Below are 20,706 nucleotides of genomic sequence, written 5' to 3' on the forward strand. Positions count from 1 at the left end.
GGGCTGCTCCCCTGGGGGGCTGTGTGAGGCAGGCACAGAAAGGCTCTTGGAGTTATAACTCCATGGGATGGCTGTGCTGGAAGAGGCATCTCTCCATGGTGTCTCCTGCACATCCTGTGGCTGTGGAGGAGGAGGTGGCTTCCTGCAAGGGCAGAGCGGGACCTCCTGCCATGTGGGGTTTATTGGGTCTTTCTCTCACTGTTTGATGGTACCTCAGGTGTCTCGTTGGCTCAAGGAGGTTAAAAATGTGTCCATGTGTGGAGGGAGGAGGGAGACCTTTGGATGAGCAGCAGCATTTGGAAATCCCACAGATTTGTTCTTGTGGAAGCTCTGATTTATGGGAGTTTGTTCTGGTTTCGATCCATCAATGAAGGTAAGTTAAAGGTCCTCAAGTCTAAAATGAGTTTACAGTCAGTTCTTGGCAAGTCAGCATCTCCAGCGAGCCGAGGGGTATCCATAACCTCCCTGACACGTGAATGCTCCCGCCTGGCTTTGGCACTTGGGCCAGTGCTGAATTACAAACCCTCCCGTGCAGTGGATGCTGGAAATATTTAATTCATAATTTATTGCTCGCGCAGCGAGAGCGTCAGAGGGTTTGATGGATGCAACGTGAGACCACATCAGTGACCCGGGATGGGCACAGGGAGGTGGATGCAGCGCAGGACCATGTCAGTGATCCAGGATGGGCACGGGGGAGCCGACCCCAGTTCTGTGGATAACAGAGGACAAACCTGAGAGCCGACCCCCGCCACCAAACCATAACCGCAGCGTTTGGAGTCCCTTCCGAGCTCGTTTCTCGTCGGAGCAGCCTTGCTCTGCCGAGGCTCAGATGGATGGGAGTGACCTTCAGGAATAGCTGTGCTAATGTTTATTTTATCAGGACCCAGCTCCGAAGCGGTGGAGCTGCTGGTTATTTTTAACCCAGGCGCTGAGCAGCTGGAGGCCTGGCTCAGCAGGGCCGGGTAACAAATGCTCTAAAGCGGGGCCGTGCATCATTGCTGGGCTGAGGAATGTTCCTGACAGGGAAGGCAGTGCTGGTTCCTGTCATTAACTCCTTCGGTTGCTCTTGGGACTGCTCTGGGGGTTGGTGCTGCCAGAGCTGGGGGCTGGTGTGGCCCTCACTGCTCGTCCTGGCTGCAGGAGAACCCTCATTCCCATCTCTCCTGGAACTCCTGCCCTGTCCCCCTGCCATGCGGTGGCCATTCTGTCCCCTGGGAGAGCTGCTCATCCTTCCTCATCGCTCACTGGGCCAGACCTCTCCTCTGACCCGCTGCACCCCACGGGGGTCCCAGCCTCCAGCTGCCTTTTCTCATTGCATTTGAGAAAGGCAGGACAGGGAGATGTGGTGGTTAAAGCTCCACAAGGTGAGGGGAGATGGATCACATGGTCCTTTGGGAGGGTTGTCTTGAAAGGTTTTGTTGGCCAAGTGATGTGCTGCTGTTTGTGAAGCCTGGGCTCAGCAGTGCCCACCCCAGACCAGGGGTGCCCACTCCAGTCCTACACTTGGGAGCAGGAGCTGGGGCTGGGGCTGGGGCTGGGACAGAGCTGAGATGGGTCTGAGCTTGGCCTCCCATGGGGAAGCAGAGCTGGGGTGTGGGGAGTTCTGGCCATGAACCCCAGTCTGGCTCATGGGAGCAGCAGCTGTGCCTGGAGTGCTGCATGTGGAGATTTTATCTCATCCTAAAGATAAACAGAAAGGGAAGCTGGAGGACGGGCTGTCCTGGGTGGGAAATGCTCCCAGCTGCCCATGGATCATGGCTGGGATTTGAGATGCCAGGAATGTCAGGGTGACTGGGACCATTCATTGTGGGCAGGGTCCCCTTGTCCCACAGACCATTTCCCTGGGCTGGTGCCTCCTCTCTGCTGGGGCTGTGGGACCCTCAGCTGGAGACCACCAGCTCTGTAATGTTTTTGTGGTGTTTGTTTACAGAAGCAGGGAGGCTCCCACCCTGTTTGTGGGGAGCAGGCTGGAGGGCTGTTCTGGCATGGGAAATGTTTATCTTCAGCAGAGCCTTGACCCCAGTTCCAGGCGTGAGACAAATCCACACTCACCTCCTTCATCCCTGTGCTTGATCCAGCTGCCCCTTCAGCTGCTCCAGGCTGGGTGGACAGCCCTGCCCAGAGCCTGGGTGTGCAAAACCCATTGGTTTGATCACCCCGGGTGGTTATCAACAAGTAATCAAAGAGTTCTCTCTCCGGTTCTCTGTGCACAGTCACAGCATGGAGCCATTCCCGACCCGAGTCGTGCCATGGGACCAGGAGAGCCACTGGGGTCACCCCTCTTCCTGGGCACGACCCCTGAGCTGCAGAGCAGCCCAAGAACACCAGGCCAGGCCGACTCGGGGCAGAGGGGGTGGCCAACACAGGACTGCAGTGCCAGCCACGGCAACAACCCCCCAGCTGGGTAAGGAGCAGCTGGGTGCCACTGTGGGGAGAGGAAGTGCAAGGAGAGCCGGGTCTGGCTTTAAAAGTGAAAAATAGAATTTTTATTCAGTGCTTGCAGGGTTGGTTCACGTCAAGGCAACGTCCCATCCCTCCCTGCAGTCTCTGCAGTGCCAGGATGGTTCCAGAAACCAAGGCCTGGCTGTACCCAAGCAGCAGGTTATTTGCAGTACGTATTTATAGATTGGTTCTGTATGTATATATGGTGCATAGACAGCTTTGTGCTCACAGTATACAATCTCTCTCTACCGAGCTGCAGTCAGAGAATTGCGACGGCGGGTGCAGTCGGGGCTGGAGGGGGGCGGTTCTGCTGCTGCCTCCATGAAATGAGCTCTGGGGGGCTGGGGGTGCCAGCACAGCAAAGAGGAGGGGGCTGCTCTGGGGTCCTGGCTGTGCCCGGGGCTGGGGGACAGGCAGGACAGGGATGTTTTCACCCCACGGGGTGAGGGAACAGCGGTGAAGCGAGCAGCAGCCACGGGAGCCCCCCAGTGCCACCAGCTCCTTTGTCCTGTCCCTGCTCCTGGGGAGGAGCGTGGGGCACCGCTGGGTCGGGGTCGGGCTGGGCTCTGGCAGTCCTTCGGTTCCCTGGGACCATCTTGGGCTAAAGCGAGTGGGGGGCCAGCAGGGCAGGGTTTCTGCAGCTGGGGGACCACGGCAGCTGCTCACATGGGCTGGGGCGCGATGATGACGTTGCGGTAGCCCTTCACCCCCCTCAGCTGGTCGCTCTCGAAGTCCACCATCAGCTTCTGGAGCCCCGACTGGTGCGGCATCAGATCCAGACGGAACTTGGCCTCTGCCTGCGGCTCCACCGGCTCCTCACTGCGGGAGGGCAGGGGGTCAGCGGGGCCCCTCACCCTCCTGGCCCCCTCTCACCCTCCCTAGGCCTGGGACCCCTGTGGGGTGGCCGAGCCCCTTCCCCAGTGAGGTGTGGCGTAGGGATGCTCTGAGTCCACAGGGACCAGCACAGCCCCACCTCCCGCTGTGCCCCAGGACCACCCTCCCTGGGGGCTCGAGGCACAAAAATCCACCCCACTCTCAAAATTCCAGCCAAGTGAAGATGGAAAATCTCTTACAGCTGCTTGACCCGCTGCCCGTGGGTGAGGCCGGAGCCCTCCACCACGAACACGCAGTTGCTCAGGGGCACTTCGAGGGGGTTCACCATGCTGATCTCCGCCACCAGCTTCCGATTCTGCATCGGCTCTCCTAAAATCTGCAAGTAGGAGAAGTTGGACCCCCAGCACCCACCATTCCTGGGGGCCACGGCGCTCCCCCTGCCCTGAGCCTGGTGGGACAAACGCAGGTCCCAGGGGGTGCAGCCCTGCCCCCCAAAACCAGCCTGGGATGGGACACTGGACCCTCACCCTGATCTTGATTGGCGGATTCTCAACATAGACATCCCTGACAGCCACCATGACGTCGCCGGTGTGGTGATCAGTCAGGAGAGCCACCACCTTGATGAGGTTGTCCTGGGTCAGGTTGTCCTTGTACTGCTCGTACAGGATGCGCATGGGCACCCTCTTCTCTGGAAGGGGAAGCAGAGCAGGGTCAGCACCCCCAGCCCTGTGCTGACACCCGCCTGCTGCTGGGATGGTTTGGGCTCCCCAGGAGCTTCTAGAGGCTCCTTGCAAGGATAAGGGAGCTGGGGTCCCTGCAGGATTGGGACTCCAAACCCAGGTGCCAGAAGGGATGTTGAGGGTGTGAGGAAAGAAGGAGCCATGTCCCACAGCAAGGCCCCAGGATTGTGCCTGCACCAGGATCCCAGAGGGACTTTGGCAGCCAATGTGGGCAGCAGGAGACAGCCTGGCTCCCTGGCAGCTGCCTTCACTCAGCCCTTAGCTGTTGTTTATCCCAAAGTCCTTGGGGGATGGAGCTGTCTGGAGCTGAGGGGGGAGGAGGCTGAAGGCAATCAGCTGCAGAGCTGCTTTGGGCAAGGACTCCTGAGCGGCCATGACCATGGAAAATGGAGCCTGGCATTCCGGGGGCAGGACACGAACTGCCGTAGCATCACATGAGGCCATGGGGAGAGGAACAAGCCTGGCTCCCCACATCAGCACAGAGCACTGGGGGTGCCCTAAAGGATGCAGCCTGGGGAATCCTGGGGTCTGTGTTCTGAGACAGCAGCTGGGGGCAGAAGCTTCAGGAGCTCGTAATTAAAGCTTCAGAGAAAATTATGTTGGGTTAACTTTTGGACAGGAACGTTAAGGACCCCAAAGGCCAGCAGTGCTCCTCTAGCAGGGTGGGCACACGTGGCCCCCCCACCCTCCCTGTCCCCATCCAGCCCTGCAAAAGGCTCTGAGCAGGCGCTGGTGCCTCTGCCAGCACGGGCAGGGGCACATCCCACTCCACTCCACGGCGTCGAGAGCTGAGAGCCGGCCCATTCCTCATTCCTGTAGCGCAGCTCAACACCTGGCAGAGCGCTGAGCTCTGCGTGTGCTGCGGGCCGGTGAGGGGCAGGGCTCGGCGCAGGGTAAACAGCTGGCTGTTCCAGGACAGCAGATGTGTGGCCTTTCCAAGCCCCAAAGGGTCTCTGGCAAGCTCACATAAACCCAAACTCATGTTTAATGAGCAGATGACGGTGTTCACGTGTGACAGGGGCGAGGGAAGTTCAGAGGCTGTGCCAGGACAGCTCCGTGGCTGAGTGCCCACCCAGGGAGACATCGAGAGCTTCGGCGCTGCTGGCCAGTAAACCCAGTGCCGCCCACCTCCTCCGACCTGGGACTGTGTGCCTGGGGCTGACCTGGGCCAGTCCCACTCTCTCTGCAGTGGGAAGATTCCCCCTAGCCTTGAGGCGTGTAGGAAAGCAGGAGGGATGCAGAGAAGTGCCATGGAGTGCCCGGGGGGTGAGCCCAGCTCGCTCCCTCAGCACAACAGTGGCAGTGGCTTGTCCAGCTCCAAATGCATTTACAGCTTCTGCCTCAGCAACTTCCTCATCCTCTCATAAAGATTAAAAATCCGCAGTGGTAGATAGCTAAGGGGGATGTCCCCGAGGGGCACAGCATTCTGCTGACCCCACACCCAGCAGAGCAGCCCCCTTCACTGCAGGGGGGTCCCTTACCTGACCGGGGCTCGAGGTCAATGTCGATCAGGTCCGTGAGGCCGCACTGGGGCCCGGTGGTGCCGTTGTAGCTGGTGGTGCGGGCACACAGCCTGACGCTGCACACACGTTCCACGTCCGTGTTGTTGTTGATGACGGCAAAGACGTCGAAGTCAGAGCCCTTGTTTGCACCCTCTGACACCTTGATCTTGAGGTGCAACGCCTCATCCTCCTCCGGGACGGACTTCTTCTCGTGCTCTGCCTTCGCAAACACCCTCCGCTCCTCCTCAGACCCTGCGGTGCACGAAATTCCCGTGATTCCCAGGGACGTGGGGAGGGCACAGTCCAGGCTGTTCTGCCCTGAACCCTGGGGCCCTCCTGCTGCACTTGTTTCCCAACAGCCACATCCCCCTCTGGGTGTCTCTGCATCCCCCTGCAGCTCCCCGTACCCTCTGGATATTTGTAGTTGTGGGTGATGTCCTCCCGGCTGTCCTTGCCCACGCTCTTGGTGCTGATGTTCTTCCCCACCACGGAGGACTGGATGCTCTGCTTCTGCATCCCATCGCCCTGCACCACCCAGTACACCACGTCGGCGTTCACCTCCGCGAAGATGAAGGGGATGTCGTACTTGAGCTGCATGTCGCCCTCTTTGATGGCTTTGACGGGGGCCGGCCCGCAGCAGAAAACTCCTGCAGGGAGCAGAGCCACTGTCACCACGCCCGGGGTTCAGCCACTGCGGTGGCCAGAGGTGGCTGTGGTGGGGCGGCCCTGCCGTGCCAGGTGAAGTGTGGTGCACCTTGTACCTTCGCTCTTCTCCTGGGGCGTCGGATCCAGCACCTGCCACCCGTCGTAGTCCCCCGCCAGGTCTGGGCGGGCCATCCAGGACTCCACCCAGCAGTGGAAGTTCCTGCAAGGGAAGCCAGGATGCAGAAGCCTCAGCCTCTCCCCCAGCATCCGCCGGGCTCCGGGGCAGGGGCAGAGGCGGCCCTGAGGATGGGCAGGCTGGGGTCCCGCCGTGCTGCTCACCAGATCTTGTCCCAGGACTGCCGCTCCTGCCCCCCCTTCTCGTTGAGGTAGTGGTCGATGGTCAGGTTGGCATTTGTGTCGTGGGCCGAGTTGTAGTTGGTCACCACCCGGGTGGGGATTCCCAGGCACCGCATGACTGTGGGGAGTAGGGCAGGGTGACACAGGGGCCCGGATTTGCACCACTCCTGTCCCACAGGGCCTCAGGTTCGCACGGCCCCTGTCCCGTGATCCCCAGTCCTGCGTGACTCCTGCCCTTCCCGCTCCCTGCCAAAGGGGTGCCCAGGGACTGATGCCCGGGAGGGTCTGGTTCCCACACCCGCTGTGCATGGGAGAGCCGGGTGGCACACGGCTCTGACAGCCTGACGGGTTTGATATTGCGGCAGAAAAAAAGGCACAAAAGCGCCTGTGAGAGCTTTGGAGGGAGAGCGTGGGCAGCCGTGCCGAACCCCGGATTTCATCTCCCAGCTGTCTTTCACTGCTCACGGAGCTCCCCGGGGAGCAGGGAGGCAGTTACTGCGCTTCAAAGGAAGGCTATAAAACTCTGCGAGTCACTGAATACCCACTTTAGCTTTCTCCTATTTCTCTCCTCTAAAAAGGGTCTCATCTGCCTGTGAAACATCAGAAACACAGAGGCAGCATTTTTTCCTGAGGCAAAGCAGCACGAGCACGTGTGAGTGTTTCCCAGCAGCAGCCAGTCTGGAATTTTTCGCCTCTTTTTCCCCAGCCTGCCTGACCTGGTGGCCGTGACATTAATTTGATCTCGGTGGATTCGTGACTTTATTGCAAACTTGGCCTTAAAGCCACTTCCCTCCCCCTGTCCTGCCCCAGCCCCTCCCTTGCAGCCTGGTCAGGCAGGCAGCGCTGATGGAAAAACCAGAGCCCTTTTCTATAATTTTTTCCCTCTATTTCCTGACAAATTAGAATAACAGAGAGCTAATTGCAAGGGAATCGTTGCAGGCTGATTGCAACCAGCCCCAGCTCTTCCCTCTGGACACAGCACCGGGAGTGGGTGGAGGGCAGGGGGCCGGGGTGGGAGATGGCAGGGACATGGGTGACCCCATCCTGTGGGGAAGGGGAGACCAGAGGTGTCTGCTCTCACCAGTACATGCCACAGCAGCAAAGACCCAGCACTGGCCATACTTGACTGGCTGGCACCCAAAATCCTTCCACCTCTTGAGAATATCCACACTCCCAATCCAGGACATGGGGTTCGTCCCATCGTCGTAGGGGTCCTTCCACCGCCCCGCCAGCACCCCCTGGTCCTCGTCATTACAGTTTACCTGTGGCAGGAGAAGAGAGGATGAATGGGTGGATGGATGGATGGATGGATGGGTGGATGGATGGGCAGGCAGGCATGAGCAGGCTGGGGAGGGACAGAAACAGCTTTTGCCCCATTCACATGCCTGTCACCCACATTAGCATCCTGTATCCATGCGAGAGCTCACTGGGATGCAGTGCTAATCAGGGATGAATTTTAGAAACAAGGCCTGGGAATTTGAGTGTGATTATCCCAGAGCTGCTCCTGGGATGGTCTGGGACTACCCCTGCTATTCCTCTCCTCTTAAAAGGCTCTTATACATATAGGAGCAAAAACAGAAGAGGATGTAAAGGGGAGGAGGAACACCACAGAGAAGGAAAATGGCCTGAGTGGGGGGGATGGCAAATGCCAGGTCTCTGTCACAGCTGTAGCTGGAGGGTGTTTACACCCCAGGGAGTGTGGGGTGCTGGGGACACCCTGCCAGGTGCACCCTGGACTCACCATGGCGCTCACCACCCTGCCGATGTACACGGGGTCATTGCGGCGGGAGCAATCCCGGTTCCGGTCCCTCAGGTGTTTGGGGTTTATGTCCAGCATGTTGAGGCAGATGGATAGGATGTCATCCTCGAACTGGTGGACAAAAGGCATGTGAGGTCCCCACGGGGGCTCTGGCACCTCTCTCCTCCCTCCCTGGCTCACCAGGATGCCCCTGCAAGCAGAACTGCTGGGGACATGGGGTCACACCTTCCCAGGGTCCCCTCCCCAGCCAGCATCCATTGAGTGATGTCCCCACTCAGCCTGCAAAGCCTGTGAATGAGCTCCCGCCCTCGCGCCAGGGCTGGATCCGGCTTCCTGCAGCCGCCCAGGGGTCGTGCATGGAGCTGACCTCTGTGAAAACCACCTATTTCCCATCACAGCTGAGTCACAGCCCTTCCTTGAATTGAGGCGTGGATCCTGTGGGTGTCACAGGATCCGTGCCCTTGCTCAGGGAGGGTGGCTGAGCTCTCCCAGGACAGGCGCTGCCTTATCAGCACCCCCGGCACGGCACCGGGGAGCGCGTTATCAGGCAACGGCTCCGTGGCACAGCAGGGCCACCCTGACTGGGGGCACGTGGCTGTGGGGCCCCCAGGAGCCATGTGGAGCCCCTCCCCTCACCCTGCCCTGCTTTAATGTCAGCACATTCCCTCTTGGAAACCAGATTCTGGTTTCTTTGACCCGCATCTGCACCCTGAGGTGCCGGCAGCTTTTGGGGTGCATGTTCGGGGGGGCACACACATGACACCCGTCCCTGTGCCCCTAAAGCACTGGGGCTGCACAGGCTGGGGTCAGCTGGGAGTCCCAAGCATCCCGGGGGGCCATGCCCACTCACCTGGCCAAAGTTCCAGGGGACAGAGAAGATGTAGTCGGAGGTGCCCTGGTAGATGAGCCCTTGCTGGGACAGCACATACTCGCGGCGTTCGTTCTCGTCACGGAGGAAAACCGTGTCCTCTGTGGGGAGAGCAAGTGATGGGGACAGGGCTCTGCCCCGTGCCACCAGCCCCTGATCCCCTCAGGGCTACCCCTCCCCGGGGATGTATCCGGTGGGAAATGAGGCAGCAGGGGCTGGAACTGCTCCTGCCTGAAAAAACTGCTGAAGAATTTCAGCCCAGTTTGATTTGAGCTGATGGGAAACTTTCAGCGGGTTTGTGGTTTGCTCTTCTTCATTCTTTCTCATTTCTCTGTCTTTCCTCCCTTTTATTTGATGGAGTTGGGTCTTTTCCCAGGAGGGGAGACCTCCCTGGGGGAGCAGTGAGCAGTGGGAGCCGAAGCCATTTCACTCACAGCAGCTACTGCTGTGAAAATCAGTATTTACTGGAAATGTTTGCAGAAGGAAACCCCAGATGTCCATTCCCAGTGCTTGGCACAGTTCAGGTTGAGCAGAGCTTCCTACAGCTCCTTATCTCTGTGGACCCAGTGTGGAGCATTTGAGATCCAGGAAACCGGCCAGTCCAGGGGCAGGGGAGGGACATGGCAAGAGGAAAATCCCAGAGGTTGTTAAACCTTGCAGCACTGAGCTGAGCCTCCCCTCTGGGTCCAGTTTACCAACAGAGTGACATCCCTGTCACTGAGACCTCAGCTGGGTGCCTGGGTGGGGATGGGCCAGATGGGGACAATTAGGGACAACTGGGGGTAAGTAGGTGTGTGTCCTAGGGTGGGTGACAGTGCTAGTGGCCCCAATCTACTGCAGAGATTGGGTGGAAATGGAAGCAGAGTGGGGATTTCTGGTTAGACCTGAGCTCAGGGCAGGGCTGGGGGCACTTGGGGTCTGCAGTGGGGTGAGACCTGCGGGGACGTGCAGCCCCTCAGAGCTGAGGGGTGGCTTCTGCTCAGCTAAACCCAGGAACCCCTGGGCTCAGGAAGGCAAAGCCTCACCTGGGTGCCAGGCGTTGAAGAGCAGGATGAAGTGGCCGATGTGGAAGCTGGAGCCCTGGTACTCGGTGCAGGTCTCCAGGGTCAGGGTGTAGCGGCCGATGCGAGCGCTGGGAGGGGAGCAGAGCGACACAGAAAGGGACTCCCCGTCCTGCTGCTGCATCACGGCGCTCCAGCTCGACTCCTCCGGGCAGTCAGTCATGGCAAAGTGGGACTTGGTTCCTGACGTCTCACTGGGGCAGGGCCCTGCCAGGAAGGAGGAGGTCAGCTCTCTCAGTGCTCTGGGGACCCTGGGAGCTCCCAGCATGGGGGCTGCACCAAGGACACCTGCCTCAAGCCCCCTGTTCTGTGGCAGCTGCCTGAACCTTGGCTGGCATAACCTGGGAGCATTCAATGTGTGGTTTTTCAGGCACTGGGAACACAGGGTAGCCCAGCTGTGGGGGGCTCAGGCACATCTCTCACTGTTTGGGGCAGGACAGGCTCACTCTATGGGCACCCCTGGGCCAGCAGAGCACAAGGGGTGCTTGCCCTGGTGCCCAACCCAGGGTCAGGTCTCTGCTCTCAGCTGCACCCACTCCTCTGCTCCAAGCAGAGCTGCTGAGTCCCTGTGCCCTCACAGCCCAGTCCTGCTGCAGCCCAGGGCGTGGGGGGCTGGCAGAGCCCAGCCATGAACCCCAGATCCCTGTCACTGGGAGCCCCACTACGTGTGTGCAGCCTCAGGCGTTGCTGCAAACATCCCAGGATTAGAGATGACCTCAGTGGCCAAAGCACCGAGCCCAGGACAGCGTGATCCCTGCCGGCCCTTCCAAGTGCAGCCATGGCCAAGCCACCTGCACTGAGCCAGCTCCAGACCTGCTCCCTGGAGCGGTGACACCCAGCCCTGCCCAGCAGCTCCCTGGCCCTGGCTGGCAGCCGGGGCAGTGGTGCCACTGCCATCCACTCTCCCCCACCAGAGCACAGCCCTGGCTGGTCCCCCGCCAGCCCTCGCCCACAGTGTGGGCAGGGCGTCAGACCAGTCACCAAAAATACTCGTGAACTCATGAGAGTGACACAGTTTCTCCTCCCGGGGAGGCTGGGCTGAGCTCACAGTGTCCTTTTGGCAAGGGCCAGCCTGGTGCTGCTGTAGGATGGGCAGCACGGGAGCCTCCTCCTCTTCCTCCTCCTCCTCCTCCTTCTCCTGCCTCCACAGCATCCCCCAGGGCTCCAGCAGAGCAGAGCTCTGCTAACCCGGCTGCTGCAAAAACACAGCTCTATTCTCACTCTGTTCTTCATCCTCTCGTTCTCGTGGGAGGTGGCACGCAGCCTGGGTGGCTTGTCCCAGGGTGGGGGGACAGTCCCTGCCTTGACAGGGCTGTGGGTCCCCGGTGAGGAATGTGCCAGGGCCATTGCCAGTGGGGTGGCACTGCCACGTGCCTCTGCAAGCACCAAAGCACCTTTGCCCTCTTTCTTCAAGAGCTGGGGCCAGGCTGCAGCCCAGAGGAGCCTCTGCCAGCCTGAGCCTTGGCCTGGAGGCTGCGCCCAGGGCTGCTCCTCCAGAAAAAACACCCTGGGAATGCCTGGCTGCAGCATGGCCTGAAGAAACCCAGGGGGTGGGAGAGGGTGGGCAGCCCCTGTGGGACTGCCAGGGCATGGGGAGAGCTGCTTGTTCAGGGTGAGGCTGAGGTGTTCCAGGTTTGGGTTTGCCACCAGAGCTTTTGATGTGGAAAAAAAGAGAGTCTGCAAGGAAACCTGGATGCAGTTGTAGTTTGAGTTCTGGCTGGGTTGACTCAGCAGGACGCTGCAGACCCAAAATAGCTCTTGCCTGAGAAAGAGTTTCCTTCCCTTTGCTCTGAGCTGGCGGGGCCGAGCCCCTGCCTGGCAGCTGCACCCAGCCCTGGCAGCAGGAGCAGCGGCCACATCCCTGGTCCTGCCTGGGGGCTGTGCTGGGGGTGCTCCACAGGAACATCTCTCCAGTGTTTGCACTTCCCAAGCAAACCCCTCTCTGGGGAATGTCTGAGAGGCAGCAGGGCTGGGTGTAAAGCCCATCAGCAGAACTGCTGTGATACCTCTGGCTGAAAAAATTCACTTTGCTGATGTTTCCCAGAGGGGCAAGAGGGCTGGGCAGGTTCCCAGCTGCAGCCAAGGCACTTCCAGGTGAGCTGGCAGCTCCAGTGTGCCCCAGGTCTGGCTCGGCCATGACAGGAGGAGGAACAAGTGGTGGAGATGAGTTTCTACCTACTTTTCTTATTGTGATACAAAAGCTGTGCACAGTGCCATCCTCTGCCAGGCAGGAACAGGAGGACAGGGACTGTATGAGATGAGTTAGGTCCCCTCCCTGCGGGAGCACAGGTGAGCCCTGGAGCAGGGGCAGAGGGTGGTGACATCTGCACAGCCCTCCCTCGTGGCACAGATGGGGGGGCACTCACCTGTCTCTACGTTGAAGGCGAGTTTGTCCACCCCCTCCTCGTAGCCCCGGCCCGAGAAGTGCAGGGTGATGGTGAAGGGCTGCCCCCGCCGCACCACCAGCTGCTTGCACCCCATGTCTGCCGTCCGGTGCTCCCGTCCATTGCGCTCCAGCTGCAGGTCCCACGTGTCCAGCACCAGATCTGTGAAGGCAGTGGCACGTACAGCTCTGGGACCAGTTGAGACACGAGACAAAGCCCCCAGGGGCTACAGCCCACCCTGAGCCCTGGGTTGGTACTTTGGAGAGGGATCTGAGCCTCCCCTGCCCACACTGTCCTGTCCTGCCTGGTGTGCCCGGTGCAGCCCTGAGTGCTGTGATCGTGCTCTGAGCATCCCTCCAGGAGGGCTCTGCAGGCTGGGCTTGCATCGTGTGCTGCCAGAGGGGCGCAGCTTTGGCAGCCGAGCTCACAGCGACGTTCTGCCTTCCTGGCCCAGCTTTGTGCTGTGTTTGTGTGCCGTGGAGCTGCCTCCGTGCTATCACCATGAGCTGCCAGAGCTGTGCCAGGCCCATGGCTCAGGGCACCCAGCACGGGAGCAAAGCCCAATGCTCAGCTCTGCGCTCGGGGGGGCTGTCACCGGGGCTGCTGTCTGTGTGCCCCCATCCCAGTCACACGCTGCTGAGCCCAGGAATGCCAGGGATGTTCCTGTGCCTCAGCCAGGCCTCCAGCAGCTTTGCTGTGCTGCGACCGCTGACAAATTGGTGAGAGCAAGTGTAAGTTCAGTGACAGAGGTGTGTGATGCCCCAGACGTACGCAGGCTGCCCTGCTCTGATCCCAGCCCAGGCAGAGCCATGCCCCCCCCTGCCCCAGGCGCCACTCACTGGGGAGCGATGAGATATCGCTCATCATCGCCTGGGGCCAGTGACCCCTGACTGCTCTGCAGTGACGCATTAATCACTAGAATAAGCAAAAGCATTCCATGCAGGAGAGCACACAGCAAGCTCAGCGCCAGCCAGGGACCGGGGCGGCTCAGTGGGCGATGCTCAGCTTGCAGCCCTGTGCCACAGCTCTCCCTGGCCGTGCCCTTCCCTGGTAGTCACAGAGCCCTTCTGGAACCACTGCAAAATGGAAACAGTTGCCCATGAGCTCGCTGTTCCCAGAGCTAAATGAAAGCGCTGCTCCTGGCTCTCTGGAGAAGGGGGCTCTGCAGTATGTGCCCAGTGGAGACAGTGGGTTTGTCACCATCCCCACCACGCTGCTAGAGCTGCTGGGACTGTCCATAACTAAGGGCACGGTCCCTGCAGCCAGTCCATGGAGAATGTGGATAGAGCACAGAGAGGTCCTTTCCCTCACTGCCTCCCCCTCTGTGACCAGCACAGCTCTGTGCTACAGCTCATGGACCACATGAGTGGAACCTCCCTGACATGGAGCCAAAGGCATTGTGAGTGTGTTCAGAGAGCAGGACCAGGACTCCTCCTTGCCCCAGTCACCCCAGGGTTATCATCCTCACCACATTTAGCAAACAGCAGATTTCTCAAAGCACAGGTGCCTCTACCCAAACGGATGGGTGCCAAGAGACGTGCAGGGAGAGGGCTGCGGTGCTGCAAGCAGAAGCGGGGTTCCAGACACCCGGGAGCAGGAGCTGCCCAGTGTGTTGGTATTGCTGTGGTGGTGCTGGGAGCCGGGACAGCCTGCGGCACTGTGGGACAGCAGGGCACGGTGATGCCGTCTCACCCAGAGGGCCCCGTGCCCGTGAGTATCACACGGTCCTGTTTCCTGGGATTCTGGGGGCAGCTCTATGGGAGGCAGGGGCTCTCTCTGCCCTGAAGGGCTAGGCGTGAAGGATTCCCGAAGACCAGAAGCTTTATTTATGCTCGAGCCTCCATAAATCCCCTAACCCTGTCAGGACGTGGGCACACGCTCCTGGCCCAACCGTCCACTTTCCTTTCCCGGGGAAGCTTTAAATAGCACCAAACTTCACTCCTACGGGTACTGGCGTCACTCGGGCCAGCTGAGAGGCAGGAGGGAGGGAACGGCGCAAACCCGCGTGGACCCCGCACCGACCCCGACGGGCTCGTTGCCGTCTCCCCGGCTTAGTCCTTCCCGTTCCCCATCGCCCTTGACTCTGTCTGAGGATCGGGGAGCGGCTCTTGCGCCCAGCGAGCAGGGAGCGGCGGGAGGGCTCCGAGCGCCGGCTGGGGCGGATGCGGCGCGGCCGGTCGGGACTCCCCGCGGAGCGGGAGCGATCCTGACACGTGCGGGGGGGATCGCCCCGCGGTCCTACCTTCGGCCATGGTGCCGGCGGGTGCGGGTGCTGCCGGTGCCCGTCTCGCTCCCGGTACCTGTCCTGTCCCACTGGCAGCGCTGCCGGTGCCGATCCTCGTCCTGGTCCCGACGCCGGCGGAGCTGCCCCCTCACCGCCCTCCGAGCGGCCCCACCGCCCATCCCATTTTATCCCGCCCGCCCCCCGCGCTCTCCGCCCCCGCGGCCAGGGCCGGCGGAGGGAAGAAAGGGAAACAAAGTTTCCAGGAAACGCGGCGGTTTGAGGTCCCACCTATTGAAAATAACCACTCCAAAAAAAAAAAAAAAAAAAAAAGGAGGCGGGGGGTGGGGTGGACAAAGCCGCTGGCCCCGGAGCCCCCCGAGCCGGCCCCCCCAGAGTCCCCCCGGGACCCCACAGCCCTCAGGCAGGATCTGGCCCCGCTGTCGATCAAGAGGAGGGGAGAACTAGGGGGCGGAGAGGGGCAGTGCGGCTCCCAGTGAGGTGCCAGGACTCAGGAATGTTTTCTCCTTATAAAGTTCTCTCCCTCCTCTGGCCCCGTCTCCATCCTGGCCGGTCCTGGTGGGATGCCTCTGCCGGGAATTGCAACTGCATCCCTGAGAGATGGAGTCTGGAAGGAAAATGTGCTGAAAACTTTGCTGCTGGACAGCAGATATGTTGGAAACTGGAGCTGTTAGATCTGGGACGTGAGAGTGTGCATGTGGCAGTGATCGGCACATTCCCTGGCAGTCCCTGCCCCATCCCTCTCCTGCCTGGGGCTCCCTGCCCCGTTACCTTGCCAGTGGTACTGCCTGGGGCTGCTTGGCCTGGTCTAGCCCTCCCTGTGTGTCCCAGGGGTCAGCCAACACACTAGAAACCACCTATCAAGGGCAGGGGGCTGAGACCCCACATCTCCACGGGCTCTTGGAGTTTGGGAATGCACCGGTACCTGAGCATGGCTTGTTACGAGCAAGGTCTTGAGAAGTTTCTGGACCTCTGGAGTGACTTTGTTCAGTTACTGGTTTTCCTTTGTGTGAGTTAAACTGCTCAAGACCAGGATCCAGGAGAGGGGGTGTTTCTGGGAGAGCCCTGCACTTACCCTCCTCATTTGGTCCTCGGACTGGTGTGGGACACTGCAGCCCCTGCACTGGAGGCATCTGCACATTGGGGATCCTCCTCACCCAGACCCCTCACCCCCTTCCCCTCCCAGGTTTGGTGGTTGGTGCATCACTCCAGGGCTGCTGTGGGTGATGGGACCTTCTTGTGGTGCTGATGTCCTGCAAACAGTTGGGGTCCATTACTTGGTGTACCCAGGATCACCTCACAGGGCCCACATACAGGTTGTGCCCTGTCCCAGTGTGCCCCATCACCCAAGCATGTGGTGCAGCTGAAACTGCTCTCCCCATGCTTGAGGTGGTCCTGGCAAGGGGTTCCCCAAAAGTGTTCGGTGCTTTCTGCTTGGGCATGTTGGGTCATTGTGCTGGGAGGGTCTGCAATGAGACAGACACCTCCTCCAGCTCTACAAAGGGGTTTTTGGTACCAACGGAGCTGGCAAGGTCAGAGCACAGACCAAGGGCACAGACCAGGAGGAGCCCCATGAGCAGGGGGCTCCTGGTGTGTCCCACTCTGGGGGCACATGGCTGGTTTTGCAGCAGCACTACCCTGCAATACAGCCATGGCCAGGGGAGCCCCCTCCTCCTTCACCATCCTTGAGGGAGGCAGGGAGAGAAGTTGGAGTGGGAGCAGCAAATCCTTGCTGAGAGAAAGCTCGGGACAGCTGGTTTTAATGGAAACAATTCATGTGCTCCTCCACTGTGTACGTGCACAGGCTGGGGGTGTGCAGGTGGTGGTGGTGGGGCCTTTGCTCATCTCACCTGCACCCAGGGCTGCTCCCTGGGCAGAGGAGCCTCTGCCACCCGTGTTGACAAGTGCCAGTGTGCCTTGGCTCGTGCTGGAGGGTGCTGGGTCCGGCTCTGCCTGCACAAGCCCGCTCTTCCTCCCGTACCTAGCGCGAACTCTGGATGAACTCCACGGCCGTGGAGGCCGAGGAGCTGCGTTGGAATGCATCATTTGCTCTAGTTAATGTGTGACAAACTGCAAGGACACCACTGGGTGCGGAGCTGTAGGAAATGGCCATTTCTCACCCGGCTCAGAAGCGGAGCAGTTTGTTGCAGGGAAGGGTGCTGGGTTGTGTGGGATGTGTGGGATCAGGCAAGCTGGGGGGGCTGGCACTGGGCAGGCTGTTGGGACTGTCTTCTGTCTGGCTTCTTGGCCAACCACAGAGCAGGAGTGACTGACAGTGCCTATCCCTGCTCTGACACCTCAGGCAGAAGTGGCAGGAGACAAGTGCCTGGCTGTCCCCCAGTGCTGTGTTCTGGGCCTGTCCCCCAGGGTTATCCCTGTAAGTCTGTCCACTCAGGGCTGTCCTTCAGGGGCTATCCAGGGAGCCTCAGACTTGGTCCCAGTACCTCAACAGAGGAAACCTCCCTTGTTTCCAGCTTTAGTGCCCACTTCACTCACCAACACATATCACAGAGGCATCTGTCTGCCCAGGCACTGGAAAATGTTGCCCACACCACACTGCCGGTGTTGTGTTATTTTTACTCTCCTTACTAAGACAAGGTTGCATTAAGAGGGTGTTTGCACTGCTGAAGCCCAGAATAACTCCTCATTTGCTCAAGGTGTTCAGTGCAGGGTTGCGACTTTCCTTGCCCCCGCCCCGCTCCTGGAGCTGCTTCAAAGCGTGCCGGTCCCTGCCGTGCCGTCCCGCACAGGCAGAGCCGCTGTTTGCTCTCCTGGGTGTGTGCTGGGGCAGCTGCAGCCCCCAGCGCCCGCACATCCTGAGTCAGTCCCTTGTGCAGGCAGATAAACAACCCCTGAAAAGGGACAGTGTCTGCTCTGAGTCGTCAACCGACTTCAACAGCTCTGCCCACCTCCTGTGGTGCCTCCCGCCCCGGGTGTTCCCCAAAGCACAGCCCGCAGCTGCTCCTGCAGCTCCCTGAAGCCAGGCAACCTGTGTTCTCATGGGTGGGGAGCTCAGCATCATCCCCCCTCTGTAAGGGGGCCGGCAGGGCTGGGATGTGACTTTGGGAAAAGGTTAAAGGGTGAGACAATGTCTTGTGCCCACGATGACTGGGCCAGTGGGGAGCACTTTGGGGCTGGGGGTGGGGATCCTGGCATCGAAGAGGCTGCAATTACCCTTCCCATGCCAGAGCTCTGATGTGTGAGCATGGAGAAATATTTCCAAGCTGTGGGGGGAAAGACCTGTAGCCGCTCCATTTGTGGTTGGCTGAGCCAAAGAGCTGGGCAGCCACCACAGACAGGTTCTGTAAGGGCACTGCAGCCCGGGGTGAGGGAGGATGGGGTTGGTGATGGCACCACGGGCAGTTTGGGCCAGGTGAGCTGCTGGCTTGGCACTGGCATCACTCCTAGTTTGGGACTTCAGTTGCCACAGGCAGCTCTGGCGCTGAGCCAGCAGCTTGAGCAAGATGGGCTTGGTGCTGCACAGGGCTCCTGGGACACAGGGGTTTGGAGCTGGCATAAAGGGGGGCTTGTTCCCAGCTGCCTGCCAGGAATGGGGCAGCCATTCCTTTGGGAGGAGAAGTGGCTTTTTAAGGAAAAGCAGGTTGTTTAACCACCTGGCCCCGCAGGAAGGCCCGGTGTGCTCTGATGTGGCAGCCACAGGGTAGACACGGCCCTGTGAGGTTGAGGCGTCCTCTGTTGGAATGTTCCAGTGGTGTCAGACACAGTCCTGGGCTCTGGCTCTCTGCTCACAGCACATGCTGAGCCAGAAGCTGTTCCCGAAAAGTGCAGAGCCTGGACCAGCATGGCCCAAAGGCCCAGACCAGCAGCTGATAAGCACGTTCTCTAGGGAGTCCTGGGGCAAGGCACCCCATCCCACTTCTGGGGGCACTCAGGAGGAATTTGTTATGTCACCATCTTTTTTCTTAGGCCAAGTCTGTGTTTTTATTTAAAAGAAACGAGAAACAAAAAAACCTCTCGAAGGTCTCTTGGTTCATTTGACCTCCAAGCTTGGTGGGGGCAGGAAGGATGGGGGGCTTCCCTTGCAGGACTCCCCAGAAAGCCCCTGGAAGATGGGTCCTGTGTCAGACAGCAGTGATACGTGCTGGGGAGTTGGATTCTCCAGTTGTGACAAGTGTTTCTCTTCTGGTGCCCCCAGGATGGCCACAAGGCCAGTCTCCCTACAGCAGGGTCCCACAGCGCTCATGGGTGGGCTGCAGTGCTGCAGGATGGGCTTGTGTCCAGGGCAGCCAAGAGCCAAACACGATGTTTTGCAAGCTGATCTGGTTGTACCTGGTGTGAGCTGAATTCCAGCCTCTGGCTGTCATTTCCCAGCAGTTTGTTGGAAAGCCCCCAGCCCTCCCTCCATGGAGCGCCTGATCCCCCAGGGCACCGCTCCCCAGTAATCCCTCACTGCCTTCAGAGCATGCAGGTTCCAGTGGGTCTGCAGGGGGAAACAAGAGGGGTCCGTGCTCCCCAGCTGGTGCATAGCATGTTTGTGCTCCTCTGTGAGCGCACACGTCCAGATTTCGTGCCTGAAGCTGGAGATTCCCCCAGGACTCCCACGTGAGTCACGCGTGGCCCCTGCTCAGAAGGTCTCCTGTGCCTGATTCTCCTGTCAGAAGCTTCCCAGGGGTGGGTGCCTGCCAAGCCCCTGGGCAAGCACTGGCACTCCTGTATTTTCCATCCATCCCTCGGGATGCAGCACAGCTGGGATTTTGGAAAGCAGCTGGGTTGGCCTTGTCCTGGCCAGCTCAGATCAGGCTGAGTTATGTCCAGCCCTCAGAGTTTGACCCTTTGGCGTTACCCTTCAGTCTTCCTGTTTTTCTCTGGTATTGCTGGCTTCGTTGGTTGTCCATTTCTTACAGCAGTCCTGCAGCTCCCCAGAGCACCAGCAACCTCAGGTCAGTGATGGGTGAGACCTCTGTTTGCTCTGCTGGAGCTGGGGCTTGGGGATAACAAAGCAGACATCTCTCCTCACAGCCACTTCCCAAAGCCAGGACAGAGCTGGTGGCTTTGTGCCACAGCTCTGCTCCCTCCTGCACCCAGGGCTGCCTTTATATTTACCTGCTGAAACCAGAACCGCTGCTCTGGCTGCCACCCAGGAGGACAAATCCAGGCATGATGGCACTCCTGCTGTGCCATGGGCCAAATCCCTGTCCTGCACTTCTGAACTCCAGTGGCTGTTTGAGACTGAGCCTTGATGCCGAGGACTGCCTGGACAGGAATGGACCCACAGCAGCTCCACTCCAGCCAGAGCTGCTGGGGGGCCCATATGGGGAGCTTTGGGATGTCCCACATGCTGTTGTCACTGCATTTTTGCCCATGTCACCCATCACCCACGTTTTCTCCTTGTCTGGGAAAGGGCTCAGCCGTGGCACTGTCTGAGAGCGTGGCAGCCCCAGTGACTCTTGCTCTCTTGCTCTTCCCATTCTTTCCTTCCTCTTCCCTCTGTTTCACCACGATTGAACCCAGTGACTCTCCAGCCCCCGCAGTCTGTGGGGCAGGGCTTGATGGGAATCTGGCAGTGAGGGGGAGGAGGAAGAGGAGAAGGAGGAGGAGGAGGAGGAGGAGGAGGAGGAGGAAGAGTGCAGTGGATCAGAGCTCCTGGCTCAGTGCCAGCCTGGGTACCAGCTGCTCTGCTGGAACAGGGTTTGAGGAGCCATGGGGGGGATTGTTGCCCCAGGAACTGCTGTGGGAAAGAGGAGGGTTGTCCCTGGGGCTGGGGTCTGTGCCTGACTTATGGGCCCTCCCCTTCTCCAGGCTGTTTTTTTCGTCTTCTGCATCCAACATTTATGAATGTCTTTCCTTTGGAAAAAAGTACTTCCTGGGGCCTTGTGGGAGCTCCTCTCCAAGGCTGGGCTGACTACAATGC

General features: G+C 59.8%; 1 protein-coding gene across 1 annotated transcript; it reads right to left on the minus strand.

Annotated features, from left to right (window-relative positions):
* Positions 1-2,463: 2,463 nt before the first annotated feature.
* On the minus strand, positions 2,464-14,977 carry TGM2 (transglutaminase 2). Its single transcript, XM_050313995.1, has 13 exons — positions 14,835-14,977; positions 12,575-12,754; positions 10,173-10,415; positions 9,130-9,248; positions 8,262-8,390; positions 7,602-7,782; positions 6,503-6,638; positions 6,280-6,383; positions 5,926-6,165; positions 5,498-5,770; positions 3,804-3,964; positions 3,516-3,652; positions 2,464-3,261 (listed from the first exon to the last, which is right to left on the minus strand). Exons 1-13 carry the CDS (start codon positions 14,842-14,844, stop codon positions 3,105-3,107), a joined length of 2,070 nt encoding a protein of 689 aa, XP_050169952.1. The 5' UTR covers positions 14,845-14,977; the 3' UTR covers positions 2,464-3,104.
* Positions 14,978-20,706: the final 5,729 nt, after the last annotated feature.

The sequence above is a fragment of the Myiozetetes cayanensis genome, unplaced genomic scaffold (genome assembly GCF_022539395.1).
Source record: "Myiozetetes cayanensis isolate MyiCay16 unplaced genomic scaffold, myiCay2020 scf19, whole genome shotgun sequence".
Lineage (NCBI taxonomy): Eukaryota > Metazoa > Chordata > Aves > Passeriformes > Tyrannidae > Myiozetetes > Myiozetetes cayanensis.

Excerpts from the sequence above, each read along its gene's own strand:
- TGM2 (XM_050313995.1), bottom strand. Across the intron at positions 6,384-6,502 it reads CAGTCCTGGGACAAGATCTG|GAACTTCCACTGCTGGGTGG; the intron begins GTGAGCAGCACG and ends CTTCCCTTGCAG. Across the intron at positions 6,166-6,279 it reads GCCCCAGGAGAAGAGCGAAG|GAGTTTTCTGCTGCGGGCCG; the intron begins GTACAAGGTGCA and ends TGCTCCCTGCAG.